At 43.6% G+C, this 16,608-nt stretch overlaps 1 protein-coding gene across 8 annotated transcripts in view; it reads left to right on the top strand.

Moving 5' to 3' along the window:
• AKAP1 (A-kinase anchoring protein 1) overlaps positions 1-16,317 on the top strand; it is a 406,823-nt gene extending 390,506 nt beyond the window's left edge. For all 8 annotated transcript variants that reach the window (XM_085649530.1, XM_085649533.1, XM_085649534.1 and 5 more), the window contains 2 exons: positions 14,158-14,223; positions 15,018-16,317. In XM_085649530.1, the coding sequence (XP_085505656.1) occupies positions 14,158-14,223; positions 15,018-15,080 (129 nt within the window). In that variant the 3' untranslated portion in view covers positions 15,081-16,317. The remainder of the gene's footprint in view (positions 1-14,157; positions 14,224-15,017) is intronic.
• The last annotated feature ends 291 nt before the right edge of the window (positions 16,318-16,608 follow it).

Raw genomic sequence — 16,608 nt, 5'->3', positions numbered from 1 at the left:
ACAAGAGACATACTATGTTTACAAGAGACGCACGTACCTTGGGACAAACGGGAGTATTTGAAGATTCCTGGCTTTGATTTAGTTGGATGCTCCCGTCAGTCATCTATGATAAGGGGTGTTGCTATTCTGCTGAAACGAGGTGTTGGAATATGTAGGAAGTCTAGCCAATCTAGTGTGGGCAGATGGGCAATAGCTGAATTGGTAATAAATAACTGACCATTAACCATCTGCACTGTTTATGGATCAAACCTGGACGATCCGGAGGTCTTAAATTTTTTAAATGCAGAACTAGCATTATGGCCGCACCCTATTTGTTTTTGTGGTGATTTAAATATTAATCTGTCAAGCGATTTTAATATAGGCGGTGTACTAAAATATTCTGGTAGGAAACCTAGGGTGTTTAGGGCTCTCCAGGCGTTGATACAAGAACATTGCTTAACCGACCTCTGGTACCGCCATAATAAGGATCAAGACGGATACCCATACTTTTCTGCTCCGCATAATAAAATGGTCCGCTTGGACTATTTTTTTATCTCAGACCAGCTAGCCGAAGTCGCCTCTATCTCTGCCTCCCCAAGAATTCTCTCTGACCATAACCCTCTGATAGTACAATGTCCCTTTTTATGTTCGGTAAGAGTCCCTAGGGTTTGGACTTTTGAAAGGAAATTATTGCTAGAACGGGATTATCGGGATCATATGAGGAAGTGGATGCCTGAATTCTTAAATATCAATAGGGGGACCGCCTCTAATAGCATAGTGTGGGATACACTTAAGGCTGCAATCCGTGGTGAAACCAAGAGCTTTGCAGCTTTCAGGCGGAAAACTATTCAAGCACAAATCAATGAGCGTATTGAGGAGCTTAGGGTCGCAGAGGTTGAGTTAACACACATGATTAAGATGGGGCTTGATACTAGCCAAAGCCAGCAATCGGTCGCCATAGTTAAGTCCAAACTTCTGGATTTTTTTGGGCAAGATTTAGCTGCTAAGTATTTAGAATATCGAACAATGCTTTATGAATATGGTGAGAATTCCGGTAAAATCTTGGCCAAACGGCTTCAGCAGAAGAACCTCGCTAACCGAATTATTAGAATCCAGGATGATCAGGGCCGCCTTTATGATAGAGGAGGGTGTCATGGATGTTTTCCGTAAGTTTTATACTGTCCTCTATACAGAGGAAAGTTTCAGCCCCAGCTCTCTTAATATTTCAGATGTTGGGGATTTTTTTCAGGATTTGGGCACCCTCCAAGTTACAGCTCAGCAAAATGGAACTCTGTCTGCCCCAATAGAGTGGGAGGAGGTTGAGCTAGCTATCAACTCATTGGCCAATGGTAAGGCTGCAGGTCCAGATGCAATTCCGCTAGAAGTGTATAAGATGTTTTCTGAGGAGATTCGTCAGGATATTTTGTCAGTTTTCAGGGCAGAACAAGGGGGTATTACACCAGACTCTTGGCATCAAACCACCATTGTCCTTTTTAAAAAAAAAAAAAAAAAGACAAGCCGGAACTAAACCCCGCTTCTTTCCGACCGATCTCCTTGATAAATACTGACAGCAAAATTTATTCTAAAATATTATCAACTAGATTGGCGCTGGTAATCACTCCTTTGGTATCACGTCAGTATGGCTTTATTCCAACTAGGGACACAGCTGATGATGTCCGGCGGGTGATTGCACTGCTGGACTGGGCTCAAACAACAGAGTCCCCCCTCGGAGTGATCCTGTTGGATGCCGAAAAGGCATTTGTCAGGGTCGCCTGGGGATTCCTATGGGCAGTTCTCCGCTGGAAGGGCTTTAGCGCTAAATTTATCCATGCTATCCAATCACTATATACCTCTCCAGTAGCAAATCTGCGTATCTCAGGGGTGGTGTCAGTGCCTATTAAAATTAGTAGGGGCACTAGGCAGGGGTGCCCTTGCTCGCCCTTGCTGTTTGCTCTGTACATTGACCCCTTTCTTGGTAAGATCGAGGCTCCTTTGGATATTACTTCGGTTAGGGTCAATGGTGCAGAATTTAAGACACTGGCCTACGCTGACGATATAGTGGTCCTAACTAGCAACGTTGCACTTTCCTGCCTTAAAAACTCTAGCGGAACAGTTCGGACATTTATCAAACTATAAGCTTAATGTTTCAAAAACACAGGTCATTCAAACTTGGAATATGAGCCCCTCTCAAGCTCCTGTGGTTCCTGATGCAACATATTTAGGGGTTAAAATTACTGTCCAAGTTGATAATATTCCAGATTTAAATATACTTCCGGTTATTGATTCAGTCAACCTCAAGCTGAAAAGACTGGATAATTTACACCTCTCTCTATGGGCGATGCAATGTCTTGAAGATGATGGCCCTCCCAAAGTTTTTATACTTATTTCGTACTATCCCATTGGAGCTCTCACAGCAAAGTATGGTTAGGGCCGAAAGAATCTGTATAAGATTTCTTTGGGGATATCATCGCCCCCGTAGGGCAGCTAAATGGATGTGCCTCCCTAGTGAGCGTGGGGGTTGGTCAGTCCCAATCTTTTATTATATTATTGGTCAGCTATGCTTCAAAATTTGGGGGTGCCATTGCTGGGTGATAGGGCGGAGGTACCGATTTGCTGTAGACCCACTATTTATGAATTGGGCCTCGGCGAGACTGCTAAGGGTGTGCTTTTGCGGATCCTGGAGCCGAGCTATTACAAAAAGACAACATTTAAGGTTATCTGGGGTATGTTTTCAATATGGCGTAAAATACGCCACATGTGTAATTCCAAATATTAATTTTTTTACTCCGTTCTCGGCTGTCCGACTTTTGCCAGCTATTTTTCAAGATTAGGCTGTCTACAGGTGGCAGTTATCGGGGCTGGCTGTAATTGGTGACTTGAGTGTCGATGGACAAATGGCCCCTTTCTCTGTCTTGAAGGGGAGGTATTATCTCAAAACCCATGACTTTTTCAAAAACCTGCAGATCAGGAGCTTTATAGTTAAAAAACAGCACCAAATGCCAAATATTTTGGGAAAAATCACTCTATTTGAAATGATTCAAAGAAGGGCTAGAATTGGGGGTCTGTATCAATATTTGATATCTAACATCCCTGATGATTTGGTACTACAGAATATTAAGTGGGAGGGCAAATTAGGTAAAGCCGGACTGGATATCAGTATGTCACTGGAGCTAGCAAGCTATGCCCTAATACCTGGGAGCCTTCGTACTCAGAGCTACATGGCATTATTCGACCTGTATTATACACCGGCCAAAATTTCAAAATGGGGAGGTTCCAAGGGTAATTCCTGTGCTAGGTGTGGGCTCCAGGCGGCTAATGATACCCACATGTTCTATTTTTGTCCAAAGCTAGCGGGCTTCTTATCTGATGTGGAGCATTTTATAAATTCTAGGTTAAGCATCCCCCTTAATATTTCTTTAGAGATGGTGATGCTTGGTTGTGATTCAGCTGAAAGGACAAGACATCTCTCAGCTTTTTTATTTATAACAATGTCTTTAATTCGGCTTTGCATCACGTCACAATGGCTTAGTCCAGAAGCCCCAACATTTTTTAATTGGAGATCCCGGATTCTAGCCCTCTATAGTCTTGAATCTGCAATTTATGTGAGGCGTGGTAGAAGGAGCTCTGAGTTGGGTCATAAGATCTGGGCCCCTGTTCAGGAGTGGGTGGAGCTGTAGATTAATGTATTGCCCTGTTTTCTTTTTCTTCTTTGGCTTAATTTATGTTTGTTTTTTTTTTGTTGTTGTTGGTGTACATGTCTTTCAAGGTATAGTTCTCTGGACCATTGAACAGATGTATGATATCATATTTATGCTGACCATCTTTGCCATGTCTTCTCCGCTTGCTTTCTGTATTTGTACTGTTGTCAAGCACTAAAATAATTAAAAAAATAAAAATAAAAAATAAAAAAGAATCTGGGGCTGGGATGAGCAAGGGAGGAGACACCATCACAAGATGACTGCTCAATAGATGCATCCTAGAATAGTCCTACCTTTCTTTTGATGAAGTGGTTAGATTCCCATAACCCTGCTTTTCTTTCAGTGCCTGAGTTGCAGAGCCAGTCTTGTGTCTATTTCAGACAAGCTAGTTGGGCGCCATCTTGAGAGGTGAGGTCTTTGTGCCAGGACAAAAGAGTGACCCTACAGAATGGCCTCTGACCCTTTGTCAAACAGTAGTGGGCCTGAGCCACACGGGAGCAGCTACGATGGTCATTCCACAGGGAGTGGGTGAAACCAAATTTCACAGACTGATGGGGAAGGGACTCCCCAGGTTGAGCCACCAGTCAGGTAAAGGCGAACATGACAACACGCTGTTACTCTCCTCTGTCCGGGGCCCCTACATTCAGTCACAAGTGAGAGGCAGGGCACGGTCGCCGCAAAGTCAGTGGTCCAGCCCTCATCAGCTGTGGCTGCTGTAACGTAACACATACAGGTGTGATCCAGCCTTCCCTGGCTGGGGTGGCCACTGCTGGGACACAACGCCGCGCCGTCTTCACGGTCAAGTTTGCAGGCAGATTGGGGTGAGAGCGTTCCCCATGAGGTCGGACCACGTCTGGAAAAGAACCAGGCAAAGGCCGGGACAGCCCGGAACCTAAACGATGTGTACTCAACGTTTGGGCTCAGTACAGCCGGCTATGGGAACACCCTCCGGTTGCGCAGCCCGCACTGTGCTTTGACTCAGTGGAGTCTAGGGGGGGGTGCACACCCAGACTGCACCACCCAAAGCAGCCCACCCCATAGTCATTGTATCCATGCAATGGCCCGTAGCAGGGTGTCCAGGTAGCCGATAATCCCCCCGACCAGCAGAAAGATGAGGCATTGCCGTGAGTCCACTGTGGATGTAGTCTCTGTGGCTGTGTGTGGTGCTGGAGCTGCTAACCAAATCCCCTAGCTGGTTCTACTCAGAAGAGGCGTGGCAGCATTGCCAAGGTCCAGGACGCTACCTTGGGAGGGCTTGTCATAGTATTCGTGGAAGGATAGGGGTCGGGCGCCCAAAATGAATTGGCATATTCTTGAGGTAAGTTCCTAGAAATATTTCTCTATTACAGAATAGTTGAGGAAATACCAGGATTTTTGCCAAAGGCGATCCCATCCCTCAGGAGCTCCTCTCCGATGCTCCTTGCCTAGCGGCCATCTTAGTTCTGATGACCTAGATTTCCACCTTGACACTTTATCATTCCTCAATCTTGTACTTATGTTTCTGATGTGCGCTCCCTTAGAGCAGCTGCATAACTCTTCTCTCAAGCTCCTTACCATCAAGAAGGCCTTCCTAGTTATAACATTGCCTGGAGGGTCAGTGAGCATTGGCCAAGAAGCAACTCCTTGAGGGTTTGCGTGCTCATTCCACCAGAGCCAAGGCTGCGATCACTGCGTTAGCACACAAAGTTCTGATCCTGGACATCTGCCAGGCAGCAATTTGGGCATCTCTACACACACACTTACCAAGCACTACTGCCTGTACAGTCTGGTCCGTTGGGATGGACAGTTTATTCTAAGGTAAGGAATCTGTGGCTAGAAGTCTCTATCAGATGAAAAAGTTACTTACCTTTAGTAATGCCTTATCTAGTACAGAGACTATCTAGGCGCAAATTCTTTACCAACTCACCCATTCTCCCCACAAACTGATTTCTACGGTTAAGGTTTTTCCCTGTTCAGGGCAGCAGTTTTCCTCGCCAATGGTCAGTGTGCTTTGTGGCTCCGTGCCCCTGGCATGGAAAGTTGTGAATAGAAACTGCCGTCCGGTACCGTGCACGTCCCTTCCGGTGTGTATGATGCCACGCGAAGCAGAGTGATGTCACTTACCAGCTCGCAGGAGTACGGCTCACAAATATTTTCCTGATCCCGTCTGATGCCTGCGGATAATTCTAAGGTAAGGAATCTGCAGCTAGATACTCTACCAGATAAGACGTTACTGAAGTTAATTAACTTGTTTGTCGATCAAAGTACATCTTGCAGCTGTTTTCTGCATCTTCCAGAACATGGCCCAGAAATAGGCATTCTAGACTCCCTGGCAATATGGAATTTTTCAGTGTATCAACATGAGACAGCATGCCTATTGTACTTCAACAACCTACTGAGCAGTACGTGATTGTGCTGCGTTTCAGGTAACAATCAATTAATAAAATAGCACAGGGATAATTAATGGAACCCAAACCCGCTTTCATAATAGAAAGGCACTCTTATGAACACTAGAAAACAATAGATATATTTTAAAGATTTATTTTAAAATCCAAATCCTATCCTAGTGCAGACAATAGGCAGAGCAACTATGATAAAAACAAGCCGAATAGTAATTGCAACGTTTACAAGAAGTGTGACCAGGAGAAAATAGTGCAATATATTGGTTGTGCAACTTTATAGCAATCCTAACCTTATATCTATTGCTTACTAAGCTAAACTCTGCACCAAAAGAATAGCCTAATTTAAGCCCACATGCTTGCTTTGGACAATGAGGCTACTGTTAAAATGCCATTCTAAATAATAAATGTATGTTTAACTAAAACTCGAGGATACCTAGAAGAGGAAAAGCATGATAATTATAACACAGCAATCTCCCTCTTTAGACACACTACTGGCAGCCTGTGGACTAGCAGGGTTGGGAAAGATTTTGTCAAAGGTCTTTCTGGTTGTATCCCTCTAGAAGCCCAGTAGTCACATGGTAGCTAAATATTGTACCAGTGCTGCTAATAAGGAACAGTTTAAGAAATAAATCGTTTAGAAATTAAATGCATCTTATGAAGGGTTGTGTTCCTTCTGACTCTTCCTTCAGAAAAAACAATCGGTGAAATAAGCTTTCACCATTCAGTATCCGTTTCCACAATTTCATGACAAGGTATTTTTTTTATGTTCGCAAAACTTTTCAAATTGCACCAGCTTCTGATTGCCTTTTGAAATCCTTGAAAATGTAGGTTATCCTCTATTCAAATAAGCAGTTGCTTGACTGATAGCTGCTACTGCTTTCTGCTATATGAAAGCAGGTAGACTTTTCAACTGATAATGTCGCAGTTCACTCAGCCAGAATTGGAGCTGTATGAAAGTATATCCGAAGCTTAGTGTGTCCATATTAAACAAATATTGGAACCATCAAAAAAAGAAAAGGCTTTCAGGATTAGCACCTAAAACACCAAATGCAAAAACAGTTGATCGACAGAATGCAGAACAATGTCATACATCCACCCCAGTACAGAGATCTGGGCCTAAATCCATAGTTTTTTTTGCTCACCATGCCATTCCAGTTTGAACCCAGCCATATGCAAATCAATCTTGACCCTGTACCTCATGGGAACAGTCCAGCCCGAACTGCCAAGCCAGGTCCTCTCTGGACTGGAAACAAGCATCCTAGGACCGGTTTCGGGGTTTCGCCCCTCTTCAGCCAGGATAGCTTGATTCCAGTGGCATGGAGAGCATGGGACCCATGTCTGTCACACCCGTCCCTCTTGGGGTAAAACACCAAAGCCTTCAAGCATTAAATTGAGCAACACAAACGTAAAACCTTTGACGCCAAAATAAAAACCTACAGTCGAAGGAGCTACAGACTCTTGATACAACCGGGCAAAAAAACTTTATTGGTAAGGATTTATGGAAGAATGTTGGCTCGACTTCCAAAGCCTATCGAGCTTGAAATTGAAGGCCAGACAGGAACCCTTGAAAGTTCTATAGGAACAAACCGACCTTCAGCATCAAGAGGAAGAAGAGAGCACTGGAGGCTGAGACTGAACACCTCATGAAGAAGACAGTCTCCTCCCAACTAACTGAAGCCTTTGTGATGAATAAGTTGAGGCAGTAGTTCTCTACATCTGGCATAGAGGAAACACCCCAGAAAGTTGAAGGGGTGGTAGAAATAGTGGCGAAAGAATACCACTAATCACTCACTGAGACAGAGGTTCCAGCTTTTTGAAATGAACAACAAGGAGACATTGTGGGAAGATGCTTAAGCAGAGACCCTAGGAGGAAGTGGATATATAGTGCTCAAGCCCATCTCCCCTTCCAGAGGATATAGTCCTGTATCCCAGGGTTGTTAAAAGGGTGGCAGACCATTTTGAATTACAGTTGGAGGTTGAAAAGGATGAAATATCCTGTTAGACATTCTGCCCTGTTTATAGGAAGAATGCATTTTTATTCATGCTTTGAATAATTCTTCAGCAAGGTAAAGGTTTTTGCTCCGCCTTCTATCCCAGAAACCTTAATTCCTAGAAAAGTACATGCCATCCTCACAAGACCTCAAATATATAGAGGTACACAAGAAGCATTAAAGTGGGACTTAACCCCAACATCCATGAGCTTCCCACCAGACAGGAAATGCAGTAGACTGAAGGCGGTTGGTAGAAGATGGAGAGAACTGCCACCCTGTTATGTTATATAAACTTATGAAGCATGCAGATAATACAAGGAGTGTCCTGCGCGAGCCTGAAATGGATCAGAGTCGGAGGACAGAGCTGGAAAAGAAAGGTTTTCAACTTTTTCTTAAAGATCAAAGGATGTTTAACGCCCCGTAAGGCCAATGGCAATGCATTCCATGCCAGCGCAGCTATCCGGGCAAAAGAACTCCTGCCAAGCCTCTGGCGATTAAACCGAGGGGTCTGCGCCAGTGGGAGGAGGAACGCAGCTGTCTCACTGGAGTATAGAAAGAGAACCTCTTCTGCAGGTAAATGGGTCCCAGACCATGGAGGGCTTTATGAGCAATAGATACAATTTTACATTTTATTCAAGCCTCTGCCGGGAGCCAATGCAGAGATCGCAAATGAGAGCGCACACTACACCTGCTGGAAAGGCCCAGCAGGAGTCTGACGGCCGAATTTTGAATCACCTGTAATTTATTCAAAAGGTAACCTGGAATGCCAGCATACAGTGCGTTAGCGTAATCGAGGCGGGAAAGAATTAGAACACGGACAACAGTTTCCTTTGCAGAATTAGGCAAAAGAGAAAAACTTCCTCAAAGTCTTCAGGATGCTAAAACAGGTGCCAGACAACTTCTTAATCTGCGATGAGAAAATAAAGTTCTCATTGAACCAGACCCCCAGATTCTTGACTGAGTCTCCCTTAAAGCTAGGTAGGGGGAAACCTGGGGGCCATAGCTTCTCTCTGTTGGCAGGGAATGTGCCGTACAAAAGGATCTCTGATTTCTCCTCATTGCACTTGAGCTGTGCCTGAGCGAGCCAGTGCAAGACCGAAGATAGGCAGTATTGAGCGGGAAGAACTGCATCCTAGTCTCGTCTCCAAGAGAACAGCAGCTGGGTGTCATCAGCATAGGCCATCACCTTAGCCCCTAGTGCCTCCGCAAGATAAACCAGCGGGGTGACATAGATGTTAAAAAGAAGGGGGCTAAGGTATGACCCCTGTGGAATACTCGTGGCCACTGGAGGAGGAACCGAGGCGCACGGTGGAAGCCAGACCTGTTGTGAGTGACCCTCCAGGAAGTACCTAATCCAACCCCAGATGGACCCGGATACGCTGATCTCCAAGAGGCGATCAAGAAGCAGGGCATGAGGCACTGTAACGAATGCCGCCAAGAGGTCCAGCATAACCAAAGCTGCCCTCAGGAATCACCTCAGACACCTCCAATAATGCTGACTCTGTGCTATATGTGGCTCGGAAACCCGATTGAGCCAGGTGGAGCAGGCCGGAGGCCTCGACGTACTCGGTAAGTTGGTTTGTGACCACCTTTTCACAAACCTTGGCCAGGCTAGGCAAAAGTGAGAAGGCGATAATTTCCGGGAATCGATGGCTCCAGGGACAGTTTTTTAAGGAGGGAAGAGTATTTTCGCCTGTTTCCAAGATGCTGGAACAAAGGCATCCCGCAATGACAAATGATCTGATTGACCTCTGGATTGATACAGTCTGCGGTAGTGGCCAAAAGTCTGGCTGCACAGGGATCAGATGGAGAACCTGATTTCATAGCCTTCATAATTTTAAGGGTGCTAGATAACTCTACTGGCAAGGATTAAAGATTGTGCAATGGGTGGGCTAAAGGCCGGACAAAATACAGGGTGTGGGCGCTGGGGAACAAGAGGAGAACGTGGCTTGGATGGAGCAAATTTTATCCATAAAGAACCTAGCAAGAGTATTGCACCAGGACTGAAACAGGAGAAGAGCGCACCAAGGCAGATGGGGACATAAAGCTTTGCACAATTGAAAAAATTTATTTTGAGTGGTTTGCCTGGGCGATATGCGATGTAAAGTAACGACTTTTTGCAGCCGCGATAGTGGCGTAATAGCTTTATTTGTTTAGCTCCAAGTGTGTTTCGCCAAACGGCAGTAGCAGCTGGAGCGCCAAGCCCTCTCCAGAACTTTGCACTCATGTTTCAGATTTTTAAGCTCCGGTAAAAACCAAGGTTTAGAAGGGGATTCCCTCGCAAGCTTAGGCAGGCGCAGTGAAGACACTAAATCAGCTATCCATTTAATAAACCCGGTCACACTCCCTTCAAGATCTTGCTGACGGGGGGCCCTAGAGGCAGTTAAAGAGCTCTTAAATTGAAGAGGATCAATTTTACTGAACGTCGGAGTGCGAAGGCAGCATGTAGGCCGTGCTGGCTGAGGGACCTCCCAGGAGAAACAGATAAGAAAGCGGTCCGACCAGGAGATGGGTGAGGGCTCGGCCACCTGAACAGGAAAATTGGAGCAGATGGGGTCGAAGATATGGCCACCCTGATGAGTAGAATGAGACCCATTGAGAGGGATGGGCCAATTGAAGGGAGTCCAGAAAATCCAGAGTGTCTTTAGCATCTTGTTGATCAAGGTGGAGATTCACATCTCCCAGAACAATGTAGTGGGAGAAGCGCAGTAAGCGCTCAGCTATAGCATCCCCGCAAGATTTAAGAAAGGCACTAGCTGGACCAGGGGGGCGATAGATGAAGGAGCCACCTAATGTAAAATGATCGGAGAAGTGGATACTAAAATCCAAAACCTCGCACTCCTCCCATATGCTAGAGGCTTCGCTGTGAAGAACCCAGTTATCCCTGTACAAGATGGCTAAACCACCCCCTCTACCAACAGGGTGGTCCACCCAACAAAGCTTAAAGCCAGCAGGGGTGGCCAGCGCAACAATTGGATTTGATTCGGCATCAAGCCAGGTCTCCATAACAAACAGCAGATCCAAAGATTTATCAGAGACCAAGTCAAAAACATCAGTGTGGTGCTTCCTCAGTGATCTGGCATTTATGAGGGCAGCTCTAATGCGCAAGCATCTCCTGGATTTGGCGTGCGGTTTGATCGGCAAAAGCTCTTAATTTTGGAACAAAACCACAGGCTGCGCAGACACAGTCCGATTTGAAAGGCATAGTGCTGCAACAGTAAAAGGCAATGAGGAGGCAGAAGCGCTTTTAGAAACTCGCCAGATAGCCGGTAGTGAGCCCCATCTTCCGGCGTTCATCGGGCAGCATAACTGGCCCTGGGCGCTGCCGGGCTTGCCTTTGACGCGCCACCGGCGCGCCCACTGCGCACGTCCGCTGCGCGTCTGACCACAGCCCATTAATTAGGGTTTTATGTGGACGGTGGCAGCATGCATCAGCTAGAGCGCTGAGCGCGAATGGCGCGCAGCACTGTCAAGATGGCTGCCGAGAACTAAGTGGCCAAGATAGAGTGCAATATGCAATTAAGAAAGGAGTATAACACTCCGTATCAAAAAAGCAGCAAATCAAATTGTAAAAAGGATTTTAACACACTCCAAACAAATAAAAATAAACTGCAAGTTAAAATTCCCAAAATCCTATTCAAAAAACCCCCAGCAGCATATCAAGCAATGGCAACAAAGTTAAAATAGTTTGTTTTAAAATGAGCAGAGAGAAAGCTTATCAACCTAGTGTGCCTCATCACAAGTCCCAACACCCTCCATAACCAGATATGCACACCAGCATTGGGATTATCTTGTGTGCTACCTTCCGGAAGAGTATCAAAAGGGGGCCAGAGCAGATATAAATATGGGAAAAACAGTGAACTCTTGCCTGAAGTCATCTTTTGTTTAGACTATCACAGCATTGATGCTCATCTGTGTATTTAAGTCCGAGGTCTAAGCAAATGTAATGGACATGCCTCTCAGTAAAAGCCATCTATTTGGCCCAGACACGGAATCACTCTTTAGGTGCAATACAGAAGGTGAATGAGACAAAAAACTCCATGTGGGCTCTGAAAGTTTACAATCCCTCCAGAAAAATGTGAGCTGCATCTGAAAGGAGGGTCCAAGGAAGAACACTTTGCAAATCCTGGAGACAGCAGAAAGTAAGTTTGTAAAACCTACACAATGGCAACAGCAACAGCAGTCCGACTTTTGTTCGAGACAGAGAAAAGACCAGGGGCAGCAACTTCAGAAGATCTGCCCATGACGGCAAACTGGTACCAAAAATGTAGGAGAAAAATACAATATATAGTTCCCCTAAAGGAGACAAACACAATGGGTACTCTTTATACTTTCTAGTAACTGGCCTCAAAGAGAGTGCAGGCAATGCTGAAACTGCCTTGCCTTTTCCAGGCGTCTGTCTGACAGTGAGAATGATAATGAAATTGAGACTGATGCCTATTACATTCACCCTATTCCAAACACAAGACTGCATTCATAACCCATTCAGGAGTGGTTGAACAACCAATGGTGGCAAACAATAGTGAATTTTGTGAAATCTGCTGGCTGTAACAGATGAGACCACCAGGCAAATGAAATGATGGAAATCGGGTAATATGTTCAAGGTGAAACCATTAGGTATATCTCTTCCACAGGGCATCATTAAAGATGCATCACATGGGCTGGTGACACCCAAGGGGGATCTAAAGATATGGTGACTGGTTACTCAGTATGCAACCAGATACAACTAGCTGCAGATGAAAACTATCTACTTAGTGCCGAAAGCTTTTCAGAGCTAGAGGCACCCAAGATTCCTGCCAAATTTAGTATCGCTTTACACATCAACTAATTCATCACGATGCGGCCTCTTTCCAGAAGCCATCCAATGCAGCACAGAGGGCTTTACACATCTTAGATGTAATGAGGGACGATCATGTATTACATGTAGTTTACACACAATAGAAACTCACGAGTACTGTGACTTTTATCACAGGCTTTGTGCACAGCAGTAACCAATAACACTCATCGCCAGTTGGATAGCATAGACCATTAAACTTTTATCTATTAGCAAAACATTAGAAACCAGGCCTGGGACACGTTCTACCATAAAGAAATAGGGGACTTTAGCTTTCATGGCCAACATCTAGATGCAAGACAACTGTAGGGCAACCACTTGTTCCACTGAACACACTTTCACAAAACGAATGTTTAAATAGACATGCAAAGAGGTTGCAGTAGAACAAGAAGTACTAAGAACATGGTTCACATCCACTCCCTATTCTGACCCTCCACCACAGGAAGGCAATATCTCTACATAATATGTGCAAAGCATGTATATCTAGAAGAGATTTAAAAACTGTAAAATAAACCACTGACCTGTGATAAAGGTTTTTCAGCTTTAAGCTCCAATAGATTCTCATACTAGCTTCCCACCTCCCCATTGAAAGAGGGCAGTGTACAGAAAACCTTTTTATACAAACACTTCATTGTCAAACCACTAGACAGCTGAATTGTGAAAAGCACATTAATATAGAAGAGCTTAAAGTTACAAATCCATGAATACATGTAAGGAACTGGTTTCTTAAGTTAATCCCACTCATTATAACATTTCCATGGATTGGAGAGATTCGTGAAGGCTTTTGAGGTCCTCGGTTATGAAGACTAACATTGATCAGGGCTTTGAATTCCCCACTGAATGCAATACTGGAGAAGTAATTTAGGTTTAGGTCGAAGCAGTTGCCTGTAAAGTGCATCACAAGTGTAATGTGCTTAGTTTTCAGCTCCTGTTTACTCCTGTTTTGAGGTCGGTCACCCAGAAGATGCCGAGTGCAGTAACAGACTATTTAAATACCTCGTTATTTGTAGATTTGTTTGCTTCACTTTTGCAACAGATGGTATTTGTAATATAATTGAACTGTTTGCAAGTTCTTCAAGTGAGATTTTTGTTGTGCCTTTTCTTCCCTACTCATGTTAGTCTGTGTCACAGTCTGCAGGGTTTCCTCGCAGTAGTCTCATTCTTCTGATTCACCCTGGGCTTACTGTATTTCTAGCATGAATATCCAAGCTACTGACAAACACCTGTGCAATGTTTGTGAAGTAAAACTAATGTAATTTATTCTAAACCTGCAGGTTACAAATTATGATGGTGCAACTGGCCTGCCTCTGATTCAATTATGGAGTATGCTGGGGGAAGAGGTATGTAAATTAACATAGTGAATTTGTACATGTAGTAGTATTTATCATTTAGTGTTGTACACTGGACGTTACAAGCATGTGTGCAAAACTACACTCTTTATTTATCCTATATACAGAGTTCAATAGAAAGTCTGCAGCAGAAGTTGAATTTGCTTATTGCCAGAGGACCATAGACTCAACTAGATTGAGGCTTTGATTAATTTGCATGCTTCTTGTTGCACATATATATATAGTGTTGGTTGTAATAAATATTTACTCATAATTTGAGTTTCTGCCCTGCACTCAAAACACGCAAATATGCTTATCCCTTAGCTGATCACTAGGCAGATGTCTGTGACAATGCAATTCTTCCTTTCCACATTCTCCATTACCCAGATGTGCTTACTTTATGCCACTGAGAGTTGAGCAAAATAGAGCTTAGATGATGCACCTTAGCCATACCAACTAGTAGTTCTAGGGAAAGGACGCCCAGCCTCGTTCAAAGAGTTCTGTATCCGTTAGATTTTCGGGATCACCACCAGAAACAAATTATTTCAGTGGTTTGTCTGAAATGCTGGCATGGGTCAGCCCTCTTAGACCAAAGTTGGACGCTGCTGTTTTATGAATGTATCCCATTTTTTGTGATCCGCAGAGAACTTGGAACCCACCTACCCTTTTCCTCCTTTCTCTCCAGCCCAGCTCTTTTCCATCTCACTTCTTCCTTTTGATCTTAATTATTCCTTGCCATTTGTGGTAAGATTGTATAAAGCTTTGTATGTGCACTCTGATTTATACTTGTTTTACTTTTTCCTTAGGTGGTATCGATAAACCGAACCCTGGTGGAAAGAGGGTTTGCTCAGTGGATAGACGGTTACTGACGTTTTTGATGTCCAAGGCGATCATTTTCTTAAAAAAATCACTTTTGCACTGTATTGATGTTGGGCTTGGCACTTGAAGGGAGAACGTGTCTACACATTTTCAAAATGTCTTTAGTTTGAGGATTTTCTTTGTTTCCTGCTAGTCCTGTTTGCATGTCACTTTAAAATATTAAATGTGTACCTCATCCCTATCAAAGGCAGACACTATGCAAAACAAGCCATAAACTAGAGCTTTAATTATATATAGCTTTCCCTTAGTTGTCGTGGGGGGAAAAGGCAAAGGAAGGGAATATAACCACTGTAAGTGGAGCAAATATTGCGTCAGGCAAACAGCAGTTGCTGGTACTGGCTAGAGCCACTTTAGCATCTAGAGCTGGCTCAGATCTGAAGTATGCTTAAATGAGTTATTTCTCTGATGTAACAATTTAACAACAAATTATTAATCTGACTTCAAAAGCAGGCCTTTTTTCTTAGGAGATTTTTATGGTTTCCAACTGCACATCCTGCATTTGTCTGATCTTTTTCTTTGTAAAGACAGATAACTTGTTTTTGTGCTCATGGCACTTACCAAGGCGCATATTGCTTTCTGTATTTTGGTTTAGTGTACTTGAACCGTGGTCTAGGCCACGCATCCTGTCACAAGGCACTAGGCATACAGTAAGTAACCACTTTAATGTAACATTTGTAAAAACCCTTGATTGCCAAGCCTTATTGTAATTTATAATAATTTTTCTATCTGTGCAAAACCGTGTGTAAATATACATCAAATCACTGTAATATTTTGTAAAAGAAACTGCAGTACAGAAAGGGAACATTTCACACCAAATATCTTTTTGATAGGAACAGTTTGGCGTGCATAGAGTAGCAATACTTCGGCGTCCAGCTCTTTGCAGATGAAAGATCGCTGTGTACATTTAAGATTTGGTTTCTTCACTCCCCGCTCCCTTTTTATTTTATATTTTGTTTGGTATGATTAATTGTAATCAATGAATTTTTTGCTACTTTGCTGTACAGAACTGTAAAAAGTAACAAAATTGAAATTAATATTGCAGTGATGTTCTTTCTGATTAAATTAAAAAATATATTTTGTTTTTTTTGATCTGGTACCAAATGCAGATTTTTTAAAAATGTCCAATGAAAATTTAACTTATCTGTAAAAAGTCTGTAATCTACATGCTTTCAGATCATTTTCTGTGTTACAGAAAATTAGTGGCAATAAATCACAACTGGTAAGCAATCGTACTGTCTATCTGATGCATACTAGATCTATACCTGTTCTATTGGTTCCTGGAGTGGATCATTTGCGTGCAACAGTGCACCTTCATCTGTAAATGCACTGATCAAAGTCTTGACTACATTTGCGTTCCTGAGCTCCTGCAGTCTATTTGGAGCAGGGAAGGAAGAACATTATTAAATTAAAAGGCTTCCAGTGACAAATGAAACCTAATCATACATTTGACAAACGCATTTAAGTTGCTAAAGTGCAACTTTGCTTCTTTGAATCTCTGCCATTGAAAAGGAGACAAAT

This window comes from Triturus cristatus, chromosome 3_2, assembly GCF_964204655.1.
Source record: "Triturus cristatus chromosome 3_2, aTriCri1.1, whole genome shotgun sequence".
Classification (NCBI taxonomy): domain Eukaryota; kingdom Metazoa; phylum Chordata; class Amphibia; order Caudata; family Salamandridae; genus Triturus; species Triturus cristatus.
Note: the sequence above shows the minus strand (reverse complement) of the source record. Positions and strands in the feature narration are given on the sequence as shown.